General features: G+C 50.0%; 1 protein-coding gene across 4 annotated transcripts in view; it reads left to right on the top strand.

Moving 5' to 3' along the window:
- The window catches only part of bmpr1ba (bone morphogenetic protein receptor, type IBa), a 102,942-nt gene that overhangs the window by 71,595 nt on the left and 10,675 nt on the right, over nt 1–20,672 (top strand). For all 4 annotated transcript variants that reach the window (XM_035380094.1, XM_035380093.1, XM_035380092.1 and 1 more), the window contains one exon: nt 19,911–20,070. In XM_035380094.1, the coding sequence (XP_035235985.1) occupies nt 19,911–20,070 (160 nt within the window). The remainder of the gene's footprint in view (nt 1–19,910; nt 20,071–20,672) is intronic.

The following is a 20,672-nucleotide window of genomic DNA, read 5'->3' as shown; positions in this document are numbered from 1 at the left end:
TAGTCTGGATGGGTTTCGCTGTATTCGCTAAATACAAAGAGTGTTAGTTGTGGCTTGCATGTGCCACTTTGAACCCTGTTATGTTGGTTGAGGTTTGTCTTTACAGAGTGGTGTGGGATTTGGGGGGTGGGGGGGGTTTAGTGTGAGGCTGGAGGGGGCTTATGGGGCTCAGCTGTCTGACACTTGTTGGACACTTTCAGGCTTCAAACTTTAAACTTCTGCCATGGGACAAAGCGCACGCAACAGGCATGTACACACACACACACACGCACACACACACACGCACAAGTGTGTTACACGCCTGTGTGCAGACTCAGAAGAATTCTGTGAGGAGCAGTGGCAGTCGGAGCTTGGAGCTCCTGACTGTATCTGATTTCGGTTGCTGTTGCTGTAGACCCTTTTGGGTCTGTGATAATATTTAATGAAGGCCGGGTTTGGTACTGACAGCGGCCTGTTTATCTCTGTTCTTCATTTACACCCGTTTCGGCGGGCCGTGCCAATGTCGAAAAAAAAGCGCCCCCCCTTTCTCTCGATTTCTCTAAAATGTTTATTTTAAAATCTATTAGGTTCGTAAACACGTTGGAGGCGCTCCTGCCAGAAATGTGCTCGCGGACGCTGGAGCCCCTGAAGAAGAAGGCCCTTCTTTTTTTCGCACGCCGCTCGGAATGTTCCAGAAATTACAGTTGAGTCTTGTACACGGGCCGAAGTCAAAGAGCTGTTTAAGTTGTATAATCGCCGCGTTTATCGCGGGACGGAAGGCGAGCGGGGTTCTCGACGCGTTCTCCTGCGTGTTCTCAGAAGCGCGATTGGCAGGTTTGACAGCCGGCGCAAACACCGGCGTGCGCGCATCGCGGGCGGGGGGCGGTGAAAAGTTCTCCGCTCGTGCGTTCTGTAGAGCAGCGGAATTCGGTTTGGTGTTCCTCGGGACACGTGGGTGACTGCGTGTCGAAAAGGGAATTTGGGACTTCTGCAGTCGGGAACAAACGAGGAACCTTCAACCATTTTAACGGTCTTGCATTATAACTGCGCAAATCTGCGTGTTTCATTGTATATTCACTGTTTGCCTTGTTGATTTTTTTGTTATTGTTTTTTTTGTTGTAAAAAAACATTCATGGAGCCTTTTAACAACCTTTGTAGGTTTCTAAGTTTTACTTCTTTTACAAGCCTGTATCAGGAGGAGAGGTTGTAATTAAAATCACAGACGTGTTTTTCATTCAGTTCGAATAACGTCAGAACACCTTTATTGTTCGTCAGTAGGTTGACATCATGCCCAGTGGTTATGTGTAGTATGTAAAGTTATTATGTAATATGATTGTCTAGTCTGGAATTGTCTCTCTCTGTTCCAGTAACAGCGAGTAAAACATTTTGATCGATTACCTCTGATCCCAGTATCATGGCCAATTTTAAAGTAGGCTATTTAATAAAGAGACATCAACATCAAACTGGCAAAAAAAAAAAAAATATTTGCAGATTTTGAAATTGGGCCCTGTGTCCAACAGCAAGTGCTGCATACTGCCAAAATAAGCCAGATGTGTGCTGGCTGTACCTGGCCGTTTGTTCTGCAGGATTGCCAGATGTGTGCTGGCTGTAACCTGCCGTTTGTTCTGCAGGATTGCCAGATGTGTGCTGGCTGTAACCTGCCGTTTGTTCTGCAGGATTGCCAGATGTGTGCTGGCTGTAACCTGGCCGTTTGTTCTGCAGGATTGCCAGATGTGTGCTGGCTGTACCTGGCCGTTTGTTCTGCAGGATTGCCAGATGTGTGCTGGCTGTAACCTGGCCGTTTGTTCTGCAGGATTGTCCGTTTATTTCAGCAGCTCTCCAGCACGCGTAGCAGTTGTGAGTTTGGCCGCAGATGGACACGAAGCGAGCTTCGAGACAGCTGCGTGCGTCTGTGTTCTCTCTGTGAGGTGTCTCAGCGATGCTGTCAGCGTGTATCTCTCACGCTCAGCACCGTAAAACCGCTGCTTCCTCAGAGCTCAGCGAGGAAGACTCTCTCAGGCACCTGGTGCTGCTGGAGCCCGGCTGCTTCCTGTCTGCAGCTTGCTCCACGTCTGCCAGCGACTCGCGCCCGCGCTCCTTACCCAGAGCAGAACAAATGCACTGGCCACCTGACCCATGTGCTGGGAGAGAGGGAGAGAGAGAGAGAGAGAGAGAGAAGGAGAGAGAGGAGAGAGAGGAGGAAGGAAAGGTACCTGGCGCAGGATTATTCTGGGGAAACATTAGAGCATCATTAGTGCACCACCTGCAGGCTGGGCCGCAAGAGATGTGTCAGTCACCATCTGTTGGATCACACCAGGGAGAAGTATCGGAAACATCTGGCTTGATTTTTTCCATCTACATTGTATGTAAAATCTAGGTGAAGTAATGGATCTGTCTTGATTATGCAGTGTTTTCCACTGTACAGCCAGATACACAGAGCAGTCTCTTTGAGCAGGAGGTGAATGTTTCAGCAGGAGGTGAGGGTTGGAGCAGGAGGTGATTGTTTGAGCAGGAGGTGTGTGTTTGAGCAGGAGGTGAGTGTTTGAGCAGGAGGTGGTTGTTTGAGCAGGTGGTGAGGGTTGGGGCAGGAGGTGAGTGTTTGAGCAGAAGGTGAGGGTTGGAGCAGGAGGTGTAGGTTGGGGCAGGAGGTGAGTGTTTGAGCAGAAGGTGAGGGTTGGAGCAGGAGGTGTAGGTTGGGGCAGGAGGTGAGTGTTTGAGCAGAAGGTGAGGGTTGGAGCAGGAGGTGTAGGTTGGGGCAGGAGGTGAGGGTTGGAGCAGAAGGTCAGTGATGGTGCTGTCTTGATGGGTCCCTCAGCAGTAGCAGCCAGGACTCTCCCCCCAGGGGCAGATGGCGGGGGGGGGGGAGATTAGGGGGAGAAAGGGCAGAAGAATGAAAGAGCAAAAGTGTCTGTTTTATCCTTCGCCGAGCGGAAAGAGGACGTGCAGCAATGTAAACAAGGTCACAGCGATCTGGGGCTGTCCACAGCCTGACCTTCAGAAGGAGTTCACTGTGTGTGTGTGTGTTTGTGTGTGTGTGTGTGTCTGTGTGCGTGTGTGTTTGTCTGTGTGTGTGTGTCTGTGTGGGTGTGTTTGTGTTTGTGTGTGTGCGTGTGTGGCATCCGGCAAGGATTTTTTACAATATGTTGTCTTCATGGAAGAGCCCCACAGTAGAGTTGGTTTGCATTTGTAACTAACCAATCAAACCAATGATCGCTCACCTCAGCATTTGGGTTCACCTGTTGCTTTTTCTCTCAGAGTCAGTTTCAGAACGGTTTCAGGATGAAGGGCCGCAGTGTGTAATGATCACACGGGGAAATAAAGGGAAAGTGAAAAATATTTATTTATTTACTTTTTAAAAAAAAACGGTTTTCTGGGAAAATGAATGCTTCCTTTTAGCATATGGAACATAGGCATTACCAGATACCCCCTCAAGAAGTTTCTTTTCTTAAACTTGAAGAGGTTTGACGTTAAAAAGTGTAAAAGAGTAATGGCGAGAAGGGGTGGGAGGGTAAAGAAAGGGTCCCAGCGTAGCCGGTCCGGTAGCTTCCTGACAGGAAGCGGATCGGTTTCCCGAAGCAGAACCCGATCCCCACTCCGATGTGGGGGTTCGGCAGACGAGCTGGGCCGCTGGGCCCTGGGGCCTCGGGGGGCCGCGTCGGAGGCTGCACCTGTGGCTCTCCAGCAAGTGGGTGTATGGCTGGGGGGGGGGGGGGGTGAGGGGGGCGAGGGGGGCGGGGCGGGGGGGCTGTATCAGCAGCCATTTATCCTGTAACCGACACCCCAAAGATTACCGCTCGCGTCTTCTCAGGGCAGAGCTGGTGTGGAAGCTTCGCAGGAGCCAGATTCCTGCCCCCAGTCCAGAGGCTAAACTGAGGAGGGGGTGGGGGGGCACAATGGAGGCCTGTACATGGGGGGGCATTTTGTCTTCTTTTAGCCCCTGGTTTTCAGTCGTTCCTGAGCGCAGCATTAATATGCATGAGCGGGGTTTTATTTTTCCGCGCGGCGTATCGTTATATATCAAAGACGCGTTTCCACAGAGACACCCCCCGACCCCCCCGCCGCCCCCGCTGCTCCGTATTATTGCCCCCCCGACACGGTGGCTGGGCTGCGTCTCACAGCCCGCAGGCGTCCGTCCGGACCCCACACTTCCTATTTGGGTTGGAAACCTCCACCTTCAGCCTCTCCAAAGAAAACCCTCCGCACGCTCGTTTGTGAAGTCCGCTCGGGTTCCCCCCCCCCCCCACTCCCTCCGTTTCTAACTCCCCCTCCTCCTCCCCGTCAAACTCACCCTTCACGCTTTTTATCACTCTCTCTTTCTCTCTCTCTCTCTCTTTCTCCCTTCCTTTTTATATTTTTCTTGACTGCGTCCCCTCCACAGTCACATAAAAAAGCTGAGCATGGTGAAATGTGGGGTACGAGAGCAAAGGGCCTTTGTTGGATTGCTTCCCCTCTCAGCAGTCAGCGCCCCATAACCTCACACTCCAGTAGTTCGGTTGTTTTTGCCCGTGACTTCTATCGCCTGTCCCGCGGATAGATTTAAAGGACTCCTTCAGTCTGCCCAAAAAAAGCTTAAAATGTCTTCTGCACAGCGGTATGAGACACGCACATTAAACAGAAAATCATTTGAGAATAAAAGAGAAACTACTAAAACGTTTTCAGAGAAAATTATCATCACGCGTGGATTGTTTTTTTTTTACTTAAGAACAGTGCTTTTCTGTTTAAAAAAAAAAAAAAAAGAGATACGTTTTTTAGAAGTAAGAAGCTGTGGCGGGGGTGAGGTCGCAGGGACGGAGAGGGGGGACGGGACGGGACCCGCGCTGTTGCCCGGAGACGGAGGGCGGGGTGCCAAGCCCGGGTGACGGACAGGAGGCAGGTGTGCGGTGAAGCTGGCGGTGCGCTGTGATGGGGGGGTGGGGGGGGGGGGGGGGGTTTAGTCGAGCCCCCTCGCGCTTTGTGAGGCTGTGGAATTGTTTTGCCGGAGGTATGGGGGGGTCGGGGGGGTGGGCATCACTGTCCACTGTGTGTCTAAACATGGTGTGGAAGACAGGGAGGCAACGGCTTATCCGAACCGTCACGAGGAGGGGGGGGGGGGGGCTTAGGGCCCAGGAAAAGGTTACCGTTGACAGGAAATACGGGGGGGGGTTTGGGGGGGGGGTCTATTTCTGTATCGCTTACGGGTAGATGAGCTCAACCCTGGACCCCTTCATCAATTCCTGGGTCCTGGCGTCTGGTGCGCTCTCCTCTCTCTCCCTCTCTCTCCCTCTCTCTCTCTCTCTCGGTCTCCACGAGCTTTCAAAGGGCAGCCCAGAAAAACAATGGTTAGGATGGTGCGGCGTAGCAGCGGACCAGCCTGGCCGAGGGCAGAAGCTCGTTCCTCTTGGTGGTCCAAACCGATCCAACTTCAACAAACCCCTCATTCGATATCCACAGAGCTCAGCGTGATGGACTTGGGCAGGTCGCACACTTGGCCATGGTTGGGAGTTTTTAGTTTTAGTGAGATTACGTCTAGCCCCTGTGTCCTCGTGATTTCGAGAGTGCCACCTGCTTGTTCCATTTAGTCCCAGTGCATTATGGGAATGCATTACAATGGGGGGGGAAATTGGCAAACCCGTCTCACACACAGAGAGAAAAACAGACATTCAGTGCACCATTAGACTGTTCAGATCAACAAAAAAAAACCTATAAGCTTCTGTTCAGGTTTGATTCCGCGCCATTTGCTCCGGGGAGACGGAAAGCGAGCGGCGACTCTGACAGCGCCTCCCTGGCTGAGGGGAGCTGACCGCGTGTGAACCTCTGAGTAAGACGCGTGTGTTTAGCCAGCGAGACGCACGCGAAGCCGGCCTCGGCCAGGCGTGGGGTGATCTGATTCTGTAAATGGGGCTGTAATCTTTTTTTTTGGAGACGGGGGGGGGGGGGGGGGGGGGGGGGGGCGGGTCGCACCGCAAACAGTGGCACACCGGGCGAGCAACAGACCGGGCCTTTCTCTCCGTCTCCACGGTAAACACGCGCTTGGCCTGAGCGCCGGTCAGCTGTCAGCGAGCGGGGAAGCGCTTCTGTTAAATGGAGGGAAAATGACCGTTAAAGTGTCGATTGATTGCGGCAGCGCGGCTGTTTTTTTGGCTGGTGAATTATTTGCTGTGGGGGAAGAAGGGGGGGAAGGGGGGGGGGTCCCACGCGGTGCCGATAACGCGCTGTGTGCTCACGACCTCGCCCGGCTCCCGTTTTCCCACGGCGAACGGGCCCGGTGAGAACTGCACAGGTGCGGACGAGCGTCCTCTTCCCGGAGAGAATGTTCCGGGGCTTTTTCAAACGGCCCTCTTTGGGGGGGGCAGTGTGGTATTATGGGTAAGGAGCCGGTCTTGTGAGGTCACAGGTTCGATTCCCCAGGAGGACACAGTCGTTGTACCCGTGAGCACGGTACTTGACCTGCACTGCTTCAGCATATATCCAGCTGCATAAACGGATGCAGTGTAAACGCTGTGTACGTCGCTCTGGACAAGAGCGTCTGCTAAATGCCTCTAATGTAAAAGAGCGATCAGATCGGCCTGGCGATCAGGCCCTGACCAATCAGTGTACGGATTATAGGATTGTTGGATGAAAATTAGACGTGATTGGGCCCGTTTTGCCTTGGTCGGTCCAGAAGTCTTCTCAACAGTCCCTAAGCCAGTCAGAGATCCATCAGTGATATAGAGAACAGAACACATGAAGGTGGAGTTAGATATTTGATGAAGCACGTCTTTATAGCAACTTTGTATAGATTTATTGTATAGAACAGATAAAAAGAGAACTTTGACCGTGTTTAGAAGTCTGTGTTGCGCAGTATAATCACACAGCATTAGGGAACAGGACCACAAAAGCCTGAGTCTGCAGCTGAGAAACAGGCGAGAGACCACAAGTGGTAATTAGATTAGCCGTCGCCTCATTCTACCAACATCTGTTTTACACTCAGAAACTGAAGTACTCCGACTTCCAGTCTTTCGTAGCACGATAAGAAATCATTACACGCAATTAGTCAAGAGCCGTCTGATTAAGAAATAATGCTTCAGACGGGAATAGAGTTCGCAGGATTTCACTTTGAAAGTGATGAATGATTGAACTTAATTCGTATTGATTGTCAGAAAATTTATGTTTAAGTAACAACAGACTTAATTGTGAGAAGATTCTTTTATTCATCGAATCTAACAGAGACGAATCTGAGGCTAAGGGAACTGATCTGTGTCTTGCCTTGGGGGGGAAAGCTCCCTGTTATGGCTCCTGACACATGGGTCTGACCCCAGCCAAAGCTCTGGACTTAAAGGTTTTTCTTTGGGGGGGGGGGGGGGGGGGGAATGTGACACCCCAGATAGAAAGAGGCTTTGTTTGCCCTGTGTAACCAAGAACCAAGACATTCGGTCGACCACACGTAAAATAGTACTCTTATTTTTATGAACATCTTTTTATTGAGTTAATATATATTTATATCACCCACTGGTTTGGTGATCCCCTCCACAGCCTTTCTTCCTGTCTGAAGCCGAACGTGAATCTGATCGCAGACATCTTCTCTCTCTCTTTACTGGCTGGCAAAAGCTCTCAGAAATAAACAGTCTCTACGGCTGCTCTGCTTCCTGCCAGCCTTCACGCAATGTTTTAAACCCACTCCCTTTCATTTTAAACACGTTCTCAATATTTTAAACAGGCTCCCTTTTATTTTAAACACATTCTAAACATTTTAAACATTCTCCCTTTTTTATTTTAAATGCGTTCTCAACATTCTAAACACGTTACCAACATTCTAAACACGCTCCCAACATTCTGAACACGCTCCCAACATTCTAAACACGCTCCCTTTCATTCTAAACATGCTCTCTTTCCCTGCTCTGCTTCGAGGGACGGGTTTTACAGCCGACTGTATGCTCTGATTCACCACGTGGGAAAATAAAATAAATACGCCAGTGTTCAAATAAACTCCCTCTGTATCGTTACCTTTTAAATAAATTGTACTGATTTAGAGCGTATTAAATCGTGCTTTACCTTCCACGAATAGGCCAGAGATATGAAAAGAGGGTTTTGGGTGACAAGATGAGAAGTTTTTCTTTTTTGTGTTATAAACTTACCGTTGGTGCGTGTTGGTGAACATAATTGTGCGTCTGTGTTTGTCTGTGTGTTATATTTATACCTCTGTGTGAGTGTGAGTGTGAGTGTGTGTGTGTGTTTGTGTGCGTGTGCGTGTGCGTGTGCGTGTGTGTGTGTGTGTCTGTGTGCGTGTGTGTGTGAGTGTGTGTTTGTGTGCGTGTGAGTGTGAGTGTGTGAAACGGCAGTTGAAAGGCCACTGGAATGTGCGGAGGGCAGCGGATCAGGTGGCGTGATGACCTCGCCAGGTCTCAACAACACACACCTGCGTGCCCCCTCTGCTGACCCCGCGTGTGTGCGGGTGCGTGTGTGTGTGTGTGTGTGTGTGCGCACGTCTGTGTGTGTGTGTTTGATCTGGCTTTCCCATTGTGAGAACAGTGCATGAAAAGGAGAAGGGAGCAAAAAGAATTTTTTGTTTTTGATAAATGGTTTTAGCAGAATGTCAGCATCAGGGAGACAGTGTGGGGTTTCACTCATGGAGAATGTGAGGTCCTGTTTTCTTTCTTTTCTTTCCCTGGCCAGTGTGCCTGCAGCCAAGGAGAATCCCCCAGTTCCACTTGTTCATAATATGACCCTAAGACTGAATTTGGGAATGTAATCCATTATGATTACCTAAAAAAGTTAGATAGTTGTACTCATTTGATTTCTGCCAAACAGCTTCTTAATGCTGGATAGCTAACACTAGATAGCTAATTCTACCACATCTGGGTCCTTTGTGACTCAGTGTTGCCCAATATTGATAATCTGCAATCCCCTCGCAGGTCGGCACTACCACTCCAGATCTGCATATTCAGAGAATGGCATATTCCTTAGACGCACACACGCACGCACGCACACACACACACGCACACACACACGCACACACACACACACGCACACACACGCACACACGCGCACACACACACACACGCACACACACGCGCACCCGCACACATAGACGTATATGCATATAACAGACAGTTGAAGGAAAAGTCATTAGAGACGCTAGTTTCCGTCTTTACCTATGCCTAGGCCACACAGTTTGATCCAAGTGCATCTGGGGGAGAGTTGAGATGGGTGGAAAATATATGAGCAGTGAGACTATTATTTTGGATGGATGAGGCTGGGCGGGGGGGTTGGGGAGGGGGGGTTGGGGGGGGCCGGGGCGGGGGGGTGGGGGGGTTGGGGGGGCTGGGGCGGGGGGGTTGGGGGGGTTGGTGGGGGCTGTGGCGGGGGGGGGTTGGGGGGGCTGGGGCGGGTGGGGGGGGGTGCGGACTGCGGGCTGGCCCACCTTTGTTTTTCTTGTCTAATCAGAGCGGCGTTCCAGGAAAGTCTGAGAGAAACCCGATCGGGCTGACAGACACGGACTGATTTAGGGACTGACTCACAGCCGCTCTCGTCCGCGCTGCTTTCGCTGAGCTGGGCGATGGGCCGGTCAGTTCTGTCCACTGGATCGGGTCCACCTCAATTTGGCACACCTGATTCTACTAATCAGCAGCTCCACAAGATCTGTAGATCTCAGGACAGTAGATCTCCAGGAGCAGGGTTGGGCAGCCCTGCTCGAGCAGTAGAATGAGGTGTGGCTTTGTTAGGGTCGGAGTGAAAACCTACAGGGCGGTGGATCTCCAGGAACAGGGTTGAGCTGCCCTGCTTGAGCAGTAGAATGAGGTATGCTTTGTTAGGGTCGGAGTGAAAACCTACAGGACAGTAGATCTCCAGGAGCAGGGTCGGGCAGCCCTGGTTTAGACGTTTTAAGCGTGGACTCTGGGGAGGTGTATGTGCGAATTTAGCAGGATAAAGGTTTGTTTGGTGTAATAAGGCAGCTGCACAGTCCCCATCGGGCCGGGCCAGTGTTCGTTATGCAAGCCGGGTCAACATCTGGAACCACTTGAGCAGTAATGTAACTTAATCACACGGACAGTAGCACAATTATTACCGGCTATTTCTGGGAACATCCACAATAGAAAAAAATAATAATAATTCGCTGTGGCTGAAAATGACGGAATTTCACAATTTCACGCCCTCATTGCCACGATTCTCACATTTTCTACAGTTCGTATGTGCCTTACTGACACCAGTGGAAGGGTAGAGTCAGAGAGTCCTGCTAGCCTTCAATCAGTTAAAATTATTCTTCTTTCTAAAATTGTGTACAGCATCTCATCTTTGTCTCTCCCTATCAGAAAGCTGTACTTCTCCTTTCAGCTCTCACGTTTTGTTACTACGAAGGTCTACAGAGGAATATCAGGAGGTGTATTTCCGTGTGCATCTCACAGAGGATGCAGCGTGCTTTTGTAGTGCCTGTCTGTTCCCTGTATGGGGCTGTAATTGGGAGGAAGCGATTGGGAGGTGTGGCGCTACCCAGATGGCGGATCGCGGGATGCAGTAAAGACTCCAGCTGGGGCCTCTTTCACAGAATCCTGGGACTCGGTTCCAAAGGGTTTCTGTGAAACTGTAAAAAATCCCCGGTTTCGGTGTGCGCTGAAAGTTCCGGAACTCTTTGTTGATGTCATTCAGGGAAGGGCGTTATTAGCGTGATCTACACATTTTAATACTTTTTTATTCTATAATTCTCACTGAAAAGAGTAAAAATGGATAAAATAGGATTATTTTAAGTTTCTAAAAATGTAATGAATGATGCTGTGATTTATGTTAGTTGTATTATTAAAGCAATTTCATTTTACCGTTATTCATGTTGGATATTTTATTAAAAGAATCTTTTTTGTCCAAACAAGGGCATTTTTGGAAGATAATTGACGCCTACCACACATGGACTGGCTGAAGAAGCCTATAGAGTCAACTCATCTCGTTTCAAAGCACTGACCAATCTTTCGTGCTTTTGATCAATTTAATGCCTGGGGTTTTCCTGACAGTGTTTTGCAGGCTGTGGAGACTAAACAAAACCAGGCACAACTGTATATTCCCTTTTTAACATTTCCTAACATGACATCTTTTGGCGGACAGGGAGCGATTCAGACAGCGGTTCAATGTTGTTTTGCCGTCTGTTGACACCTTCAATTTCACTCATACCTGCTGCGCAAGAGCCAAACACAGGCAGACTCACAACATCTGTACGAAACTGAAAAAGGAAGAAAAGGTTCACCTAGCTCAGACTACAAAACTGGATGAACCTGAACGAATCCCGAAATGCATTGGCACTGCTGAAATCGATTCTGATTGGTAGCATCAGCTGATTTGAGTCTAGATGAGTTATATTATAAACAAAGGGGTTTTGCTGAAATTCCCAACGTATTTCTTGGCGTCTGGATCCCGCAGCAGCGAATCTTTCGAAGAATGACTCCTCACTGCGGTGCACTTAACCTGTCACCATGACGATTACAGACGTAACAGGATACCTGCTGGAGCAGCTCTTCACCTTCAGGTGTGGAGCCCCAGACAATGCTCAGGCCTGTCTTCTCCTGTCACCTGTCCCCGTGTTTTCCCTGACCGCCAGGTCCCGGAGGGGGACGCGGGATTAGCGATGCGGGTTTGTGTCGGGGTCAAAGGTCGTCGGCCTTGTCCGTCTCCTTCCGAGTGCAGACAGGCAAACGAAACAAAATAAACGGTAGTCCCTCACGGAAAAGAGGGAAAGAACGAGGGAGGGAGGGAGGGAATCCGCTGGAGGAGAGAGAGAGCGTTGTGTGGAGAGGGCTAATGATGCGGAACTTCTCCCCCCCCCCCCCCGCCAGCCCCGATGGCGTCTCCACAAAGCGAGCACAATTTGGGCTAGTGAAAACACACAAGTTAAAAACCGCCAAAGCCTCAGTAACACAGAGTTATGAACGTGGCCCTTTGCTGTGGTGGATCTAACCCTGCCACGGGTTCAACCACAGATTTTTATTTTTTTGTAAGAACTAAATGTTTTATTTTTCATGGCTCTATTTATTATTGTCCTGAAACTCACGGAGCGCCACAACCTTGGAGTGCTTTTCCATCCGTCTCATGACATCACAGCTGCAGTGTATTCTCAATGGAGCAATTTGCAGAAATTAAGAAAGAGCTTTTTCTGCTTAGAGCCAAAATGGAGGAGGAGTAAAGTTTTCAAATTATTTAATGCCAAAAAAAGCAAGGCTTTTAAAGCAAGGCTTGCTGGGCGGGGGTCAAGAGGCTGTTCCAGGTGTCTTAGCCCCGCCTTCCTACGAAAGGCCATGTTTAGTTCATTTGCATCAGATGACCGTCATCTAATGACTAATGAGATTGCTTTTGCCAGGAGCTTTTTTGGAAACACGCAAATGGATCAACAGCACTGCATTTAGGTAATACGACCCCAAAAAATGCCCAAACATTTCTTTTTTTCTTCCCCCAATCTTTCAGTTAAATTTCATTTCTTTAATTTGCATTGCCATTTGTTCTTTTTTTAAAACCTCTTTTCTAACCTTTTTTAACCTCTGTGTATTTGATTAAGGTGACGCAGTTGTTCAAAATCCTTCCAGAGAATTTTTCATTATTAAAGGTAAAATTAAACAAGATTGAAAAGGAACAATTAAATAGTTGTTAATGAGAAAATGACCATGTTCTCCTGGCTAAAAATACATTAACTGCTTGTGGAAACTGTTTGATTCCATTAAACAGAAGGTCAGTTTTCCAGGCCCCAAGGTCATTTCGAAAATATTACCATATAGTCGTGGGGGGGGGGGGCACACCTGCACATATGGTAGGAAATAATTAAAACCTGTTTATTGAGTGAATATTATAGATCAGACAAACAATGTGTGCAAACAATTTCAGAAAGAATCACTTTATTGATCTCTAAATGACATTTTTCTCATCGTCCAAGCCAGGCTTCCAGTGAAAAATCATATTTATGTTTATGCTGAGCAGAAGTGAAACTACTTTAGGCGTCCATGCTGTGTAAAAATCGAGCTACACTGTGGTGTACACAGCAGTGTGAGAGGCGGGGAGGCCGAGGGCCCGGGGGGGGGGGGGGGGGGCAGAGCCCCGCTGCTCAAGGCCAGGCCGTCTCCCTTTCATCGTGGCCGTGTGGAGCACGGAGCTGGGAGACGCGGAGGCGTAGACTGGCTGAGTGGGAGAGGTGAGCGGGAGGGCTGTGGGAGACACCCTGCCCCCCCCCGCCCCCCCGGGTCCTTGGAGACCAGTCGCTGTCGAAGTGAAGGTGTGTGGAGCAGTGGGCCCTTCCTGGCACCGCCGTGACCTTCAGGGCGGGTTCGAGCGGGGCGTCCCCGGCCTCAGACTGCCTCGGCATGCGAGCGAGGATGAAGCAGATAGAGGGCGGACCGCGTTCCCGTCACAGGATGTAAAACGTGCGCGGGGGGGTTGAGGGGGGAGCGAGAAGCTTTGAACGCCCGCCGTGTTCCCTTCACCGCTGAGAGCGTTGTCAGACAGCGAGAACGTGCGGAAAGGAAGAATGAAAGACGGAATGAAAAAAAGAAAGAGGGAAAGCGAGGGATCCGGGAAGGCGCTGTAAGGGCTCCTCTCCTCTCTGCCCGGGATGGGGGGAGCGGGGGGCGGGGGGAGCGGGGGGCGGGGGGGCCTGTGTTTACATCCCGCGCTCCCTATAGAGGCTCCCGCGCCGCCTGTTTGACACGACCAGCGGTAATTAATGAGCGTGCTTCGCCTCGCGCCTCTGCCCCCGCCCCCCCCCCCCCCCCCCCCCCCCCCCCCCCCCCAAAAGAGCTTCTGGAGAGGGGCTGAGTGTCTCCAGCATGGGGCCTGACAGTCAGGGGGGCTTTTAGCGACCCAGGGCCGGCCTTAACAGGGTGCTGAGAGCACTCCGTATCCCGAAATCAGACCCCTGTCTGCGGGACAGCGCCCGGAGTGGAACGCCAACTCCGTCTTCTCCAAAAAAACAAGGCCGACCTGCAGTCCCTCCCTTACGCGAATCTCACCGAGAGCGGTTTGGACTGGTCAGATGGAGGCACGCTGTGCTCCTAATGTGCTTTGAGATAGAGACGCAAAGATTTTAAATAGGGCAAATTAAAATTTTTAAATAAGTTTTTTTGAAGTATTGCAACGCTTTCAATTTATGTTTTTGGTTTGGAGAGAAGATTAATTTTTTTGCCCCCCTCCCCCCCTTCAGCATAACTGGAGGGCAGAATGTCTTTTCTATCAAGAAGAGCGATAACAGTAATTTGGAGCGAGAGCGCTCCTCCCTGCTCATTAAAAAAGAAAGATGGCCGCTTTGGCCCCGCCCTGTTGTTTGCTGCAGTAGAACCCGATCCAGATATTATGGCTGGACTTGGGCACGTCTTTACTGAGGTTATTTTGTAGCTCTTTTGAGCATTCTTGCGTGTGCGCGCGTATATGTATATAAGGACTGTAATGCCGCCAAGGCCACTGCGGTCTGCGCAGCTCGTCCCCTTGCTGTTTAAACACGCCGGGGCTGTCTGCTGTTTGGGAGAGAACTCTGTCCTTGTTTTTCTTCTTATCACCGCGCGAGGACTGAGAGTTGTTCCCTCAGCACTAACTAATCATGGGTGCATTCCAGGCATGGCTGAGATGCAGGCCTGCTCTGTGTAAAAACGGAATTAGGGACGGGACCGCGTCCGTGTGTCCACGGGACAGTTCGGGCATTGTTTTTCGTTTATTTACACGTCTCCTTTGGTCCTCTGAAGTGTGTTCCGCTCCTCCTCCTCCTCCTCGTTTCGCCACTTTTTTCTTCCCGGCTCGTTTAATTTATACGGTCGGAAAAATAGAACCCGCGACCCGTGACCTGAACGTGCCACCTCGAGGTTTTCTGGGCTGGAGGGCGTGTCCCAGATGACATTGGGGCTTGCGTCCCAGGAGCTGCTGTAGGTACTGTAGCTGTAGTTACTGTAGCTGTAGTTACTGTAGCTATAGTTACTGTAGCTGTAGTTACTGTAGCTATAGTTACTGTAGCTGTAGTTACTGTAGCTATAGTTACTGTAGCTGTAGTTACTGTAGCTGTAGTTACTGTAGCTATAGTTACTGTAGCTGTAGGTACTGTAGCTGTAGTTACTGTAGCTGTAGTTATTATCTGTGGTACGTGTGCCTTGGGCCCGCTGGCACAGTGAAGTCCCGTTTTGGCCCCAGCTGGGCTTTTTTTTTCCGCTGGTAATTCGCGATGCGGCTTCTGTCGCGCGTGCTGGCTCCCATGATGCACGGCCAGCCCGGGGTTAGCTTAGCGCGCTACGCTAGGTGTGCGCCCCAGATGATGAATGGCTTCTCGGGCAGATGGCGGGCCCGACTCTGAGGGAATCATGTGAGCCGACATACCAGGAAAACAGCTGAGGTGTATTTTAGAAGAGACACACACGTGTGCGCTCGCACACACACATACACACACACACACACACACACAGACTCACACACACACACACACACAGACTCACACACACACACACACAGACACACACACACACACACACACACACACAGACAGAGACTCACTCACACACAGACTCACACACACACACACACACACACAGACTCACACACACACACACACACACACACACAGACTCACACACACACACACTCACTCACACACACACACACACAGACTCACACACACACACTCACACAGACTCACTCACACACACACACACACACACAGACTCACACACACACACACACACACACACACAGACTCACGCACACACACACACACACACAGACTCACACACACACACACACACACACAGACTCACACACACACACTCACACAGACTCACACACACACACACACACACACACACTCTCTCTCTCACACAGACACACACACACACACACACACACCTCACAGGTGTTGGATTACCCAGGCGCGCGGGGTGTTTTGTCAACAGCTTGCCGACACCTCCCAGCACTGCACCTGGAGCTCACGTGGAACAGGGGGGTGACTGTGCAGGAGGTCAAGCCCCAGTGTGTCCTCCCAAACCCCCCCACCCCCACCCCCACCCTCCACTGTGCTGTAGCCTATGAGTCATTCTCCCCCTATTCTCCACTAAGTCTGTAGGCTATTTTAATTATTATTCCATTTTAATTTTAATTATAATTTCATTATTTTAATTTCTTCCTTTTAAGTTTGTTGTCAGTTTAAAAGCACATGATGACAAATAATGTCTGCACACGGCTTAATGCTCACCCCCCCCCAACAACAACAACAAAAAAAATTACATTTAATTTAATTTAATGATAAGCATTAAGCAGTACACATGCATACTTTCACTTAATGTGATTTGTCCTCAATCCAACACTTGCAGAGAGACGTTTTGGATGTGCGCAGTCTCTAAGCTTTTCTAATTTAAAAACAGCCGTAAATTAACAGTTTTTCTTAGAATTTATTAAATATCCATTCGGCTGAAGCAGAGCTCTGTCATAAGTCCAAAGACTTGAGAAATTCCAAAGAAATTTGTCAAAGGAATTATATGCTTGCACATTTTGTCTGGGTTGTTCAACCTTACAAGAGATGTCAGGGTCCTTTTTATATTTATGCACTCCTTTATTGCTAGATGTGGGAGAGCTGTTTTGCCGTGAAAATCGTACACCTCCTTTAACCAATTAGCTTCACTCTTCCTCTTTAAGTTTCATAAGCGTCGTACATGAATGTGATTCCGTTTAACTTCCCTGACTGTTTGTCTGTGAACATAAAAGCATTATTTGAGTCTTCTGAGCCTAGTGTTTCACACCAAACCCCCCCACATTAACCCCTGGAGTCGGGAGATAAAGTTCTAAAGTTCCGAGCCTCTCTGAAGTTTTTTTTTTTCTTTTTTCTTTCTTTCTTTTTTAATGAGGAGAAAATGAAGAGTGAAATTCCTGATTTTGATCCAGGGCAGCTGTTGGCTGTCTGTCTTTTGCAGCAATCCAAAATATCATTAATGTCAAACTCCATTTTTGGAGACACTGAGAGGAGGGCAGTCACTCTTTTCCCCAAGACGTTACGCACCAGACACTTCTAATAAAATCGGTGTCGCTCTTTTTTGCGAAGGGCTTGATTACATTTGGTTAATTAGAACAATAAAGGGATTAAAAGCAGTCGTGTTTAATTAGCATACCAGCCTTGCTGCGGCAGGCAGCTCCACAGAGCCAGGAGATCCAGTTACTGATAGACGGCTCCTTCCCAGACTCACCCGAATTACCTCATCTGCGCTGCGCGGAGAGCGCGAAGGCCTCCAGGTTTTGTTTCGGAGAACAAACTGGGACATTCTGCGGGCAACAAAACACACCTCTGTCTGCTCCCGCCCTGCACCGCGATTATATGTGTCTGTTCTCTGTGTCAGGATAACCAAAACAGAGTGTAGTGTCACCGGTATCAGATGACATGCAGCCTCGGGGGCGATGGGGGGGGGGGGGGGGGGGCGGGTGTGACGGGCAGACGGAAAGTAGGCTGCCGTCTGGTTTAATGAAGAGCGTCCTGCCCTGGGTAGCGCTTTTTTCTTTACCGTCATCGTGGTCGAGTTGTACGGGTATTCTTCCCAGAAAAAAAATAATAAAAAGCTAAGGTGGTTTACAGGGACTTTATCCCGCGGTGCATCCTGCACCAGTGTCTGTGTCCGATGGGCTTGACTGAGGACTGTGGCCTTGCATCGTGGGGTTGCTCTGGTCCTCATAATGAGGGAGGTTGTGTGTTTGTGGTGCCAGCTGTCTGAATGGGTGCGGGTTTGAAATGAAGGACCTGTGACACGTCTGAGCCGGAGATGGCGGGCCCAGGCGGGAGAGGAAGTGAGTTACCCATTTGGCCGCCAGAACGCGAGCGAGTGTGTGTCCGTCAGGGCTGTCCGGCCGAGCTCTCGACGAGGGTGACGGACGTCTCCGCTGGCACACACCGATCCGTCGAGCGTCCGCGGGGATCATCGTGGCCGCGCGCTGTCAGGTCACATGTGATGTCTATCGAATCACGTCGCGCTGTGAGGAACGCCGTCTGCAGATAAGTTGATAAATCTCCATATTTACTCATTTAGCTTTTGAGCCATTGATCGTGGCGGGGGGTTTTTTTTGTTCACTCCCAAGAGCATGAAAACCACAAGCAGACCAAATGCTCTCCATCGCTTTTAGGAACGTCAGTGTGCAGAAGCCGTAGGCCACCTGTAGCTCACTGCAGTGTATTTCTTCTGTTTGAAGACATTTAAGTACCTGACCGCTGTTCTGCTGTTGGTCTTCTGCGTGAGGAGTGTCCAGACGGAGCTCCGTGCCGGTCCTGCGTCTCCGGAGTGCTGAGGCATTCCTGTGCCCGTCGAGGGCGGGGCCTCGCCGCCGCGGGGGTCAGCGCGAGCGTCGCTGTTTAGCGGAAGGAGAGGATCGGGTTCCGCCGGATCGGAACCGAACCCGGCTGACTCCTCTCGCCTGTTTGTTCAGCGGCGGCAGAACAATGCGCGGCGAGCGTCCAGCGGGCGGGTCGGGGTCGAGGAGTAGAGACGACGCTCGTGTGGCGCGGAGAGGAGCTTTCCACCGCGGACACCCACCCCTTCCTGGGGGAGAGACCTGTCCCCGCTCGGCCGCGCGGAGGGTCGCATGGCAGGAGGGTCACATGGCGGGAGGGTCAGTTTTCAAACCCAGACGGCAAAAACAACGGCCGGGATTTGCGTCATATCGGTTTTTACCGTATCGCGCTTCATCTGAATCCAGCCTATCACGGCTCAGTTCACAGCATTCTTACTGGCCTGTGGGCTGCTGTGCACAGACTCCATTTTGATTATGAGGGTGGGGTACAGGCATAGATTTCGGCATGCGCCTTTGCATTTTGACCTGTTTCTCCTGTGCGTTGCACTTGATACGATATTCAGCAACACCTTTCTAAAAACAGGTTTCCTGTGTACGAATGTGTTACCAAATCTCTGAAAAGAAGTGCAAAGCAGCATAACTGAATGAATGAATGAATAAATAAATAAATAAATAAATTGCTGCATTGATTTTTTGCTTGAAGGAAGTTGAGTGATTCCACTCAAAAAATCGTTAATGGCAAACCAGAAACACCATATAAACCGTGGAGAGCCTGCGCTGAAAAGCCAGCAGGTGTGAGCGGGAGTGTGATCACAGCGCTGGACCCTCGGTCGACACTCAGAAGGGCGTCGTTTCACACGAAGCCTCCCCGTTCTGCTGACTGACCGAGCGGAGAGGCCAGAGGACCCAGCCTGAGACGGGAGCGGGCGGAGTTCATCCGGGCGCAGTGAGGGGAGTGGGCGGAGTTCATCCGGGCCGTTTGCTGATGTTGGAACGGCCCGTCGTGGCGCAGCTGTGGGGCATCTGGTCTCAATGAGCATGTTGGAAGGGGTGAAAGAAGCGGACACACTCTTTTTCTCCAGGTTTTTTTTTCCAGTGCCCACTTTGCGTCCAAATGCGTAAACCAGAACTGCTGCGAACATTTTTACCAAGACCAAAATGTATAAATGCATAAAAGGACATTATTTACACGGGCAATTGCACTGTTCACTTGCGTAGTCAGTCCTCATAGCCTCGACCAACAGTCACAATAGCCTGGAACAGTAGCACATGCAAAGGATGCAATTAGGTTATTGACACAGTTTCACAATAACTATGCTGAGTGGAGAATATGTTTTGTATTGTGTGAAGTGTCTATGGTGCAATTCATGTTTTTAAGGGCAGATATAATTGGTGATAAGTGATTTTTTTTTTGTTGTTGGTGCTTTTGTCACTTGAGTTTGGAGTGGGGTCATTTCGATTGTTTGATCCAATTACATTACAAGACGAACATTGTGGCTTGCTGTACCGTTCGGTGATTGGCTTTCTGAAGACCCATCAGACTAATGACCTCACAGCGAACCGGCTGGTTCTGCTTCTGTATCTGTGTTACGCAACACTGATTGTGACTCTTTGAACTTCAGCTGAACCCGGCCCTCGTTCAGTAGGAGCGCTCTGCGCTGTCCAACCCCACGCAGGACTGACCGCACGCACGTTTTCTCCTCTCACAGCGAACGTTCTGGACGCCATGCTGCTGAGGAATTCTGGGAAGGTGTCGATAGACGGGAGCAAGGATGAGAGCGGAGGCACGGCCTCAGTCTCCCCACAGCGCCTGCTCTGGTGCCACTGCTACCACCACTGCCCCGAGGACTCCACCAACAACACCTGCAGGTACACACACACACACACACACACACACACACACACACACACACACACACACACACACACACACACACACACACACACACACACACACACACACACACACACACACACCACTGCCCTGAGGACTCCACCAACAACACCTGCAGGTACACACACACACACACACACACACACACACACACACACACACACAACTGCCCTGAGGACTCCACCAACAACACCTGCAGGTACACACACACACACACACACACACACACACACACACACACACACAGACATATACCTGGCATAAACCACACCCACTCCTGACAGAAACTATTAATAGTCACCTGACACACGTATCTTACAGACAAAGGCCCCACATGATTCTGTAGGATCAGTTACCTCCATCACAAACCATTAAGTACTTACACATTATCTCAAATCTCAAAAAAGTACTGTTTGGCAATAGAGCCAGGTTTCTCACTGTAGAAACTAGGTTAGTCTTTGTGTTCTTTGTGTTTTTAGTGAAAGCAAGGCTCTTTCAAGTTCATTTCATTGAACCTCCGGTCTTAATTCAGTTTTCCCTCAGTTACTGAAACGCAACACAAACAAAAACTGATGTG

The sequence above is a fragment of the Anguilla anguilla genome, chromosome 10 (assembly GCF_013347855.1).
Source record: "Anguilla anguilla isolate fAngAng1 chromosome 10, fAngAng1.pri, whole genome shotgun sequence".
NCBI classification, from domain to species: Eukaryota; Metazoa; Chordata; class Actinopteri; order Anguilliformes; family Anguillidae; genus Anguilla; species Anguilla anguilla.
This window is presented reverse-complemented; position numbering and strand designations above follow the sequence as displayed.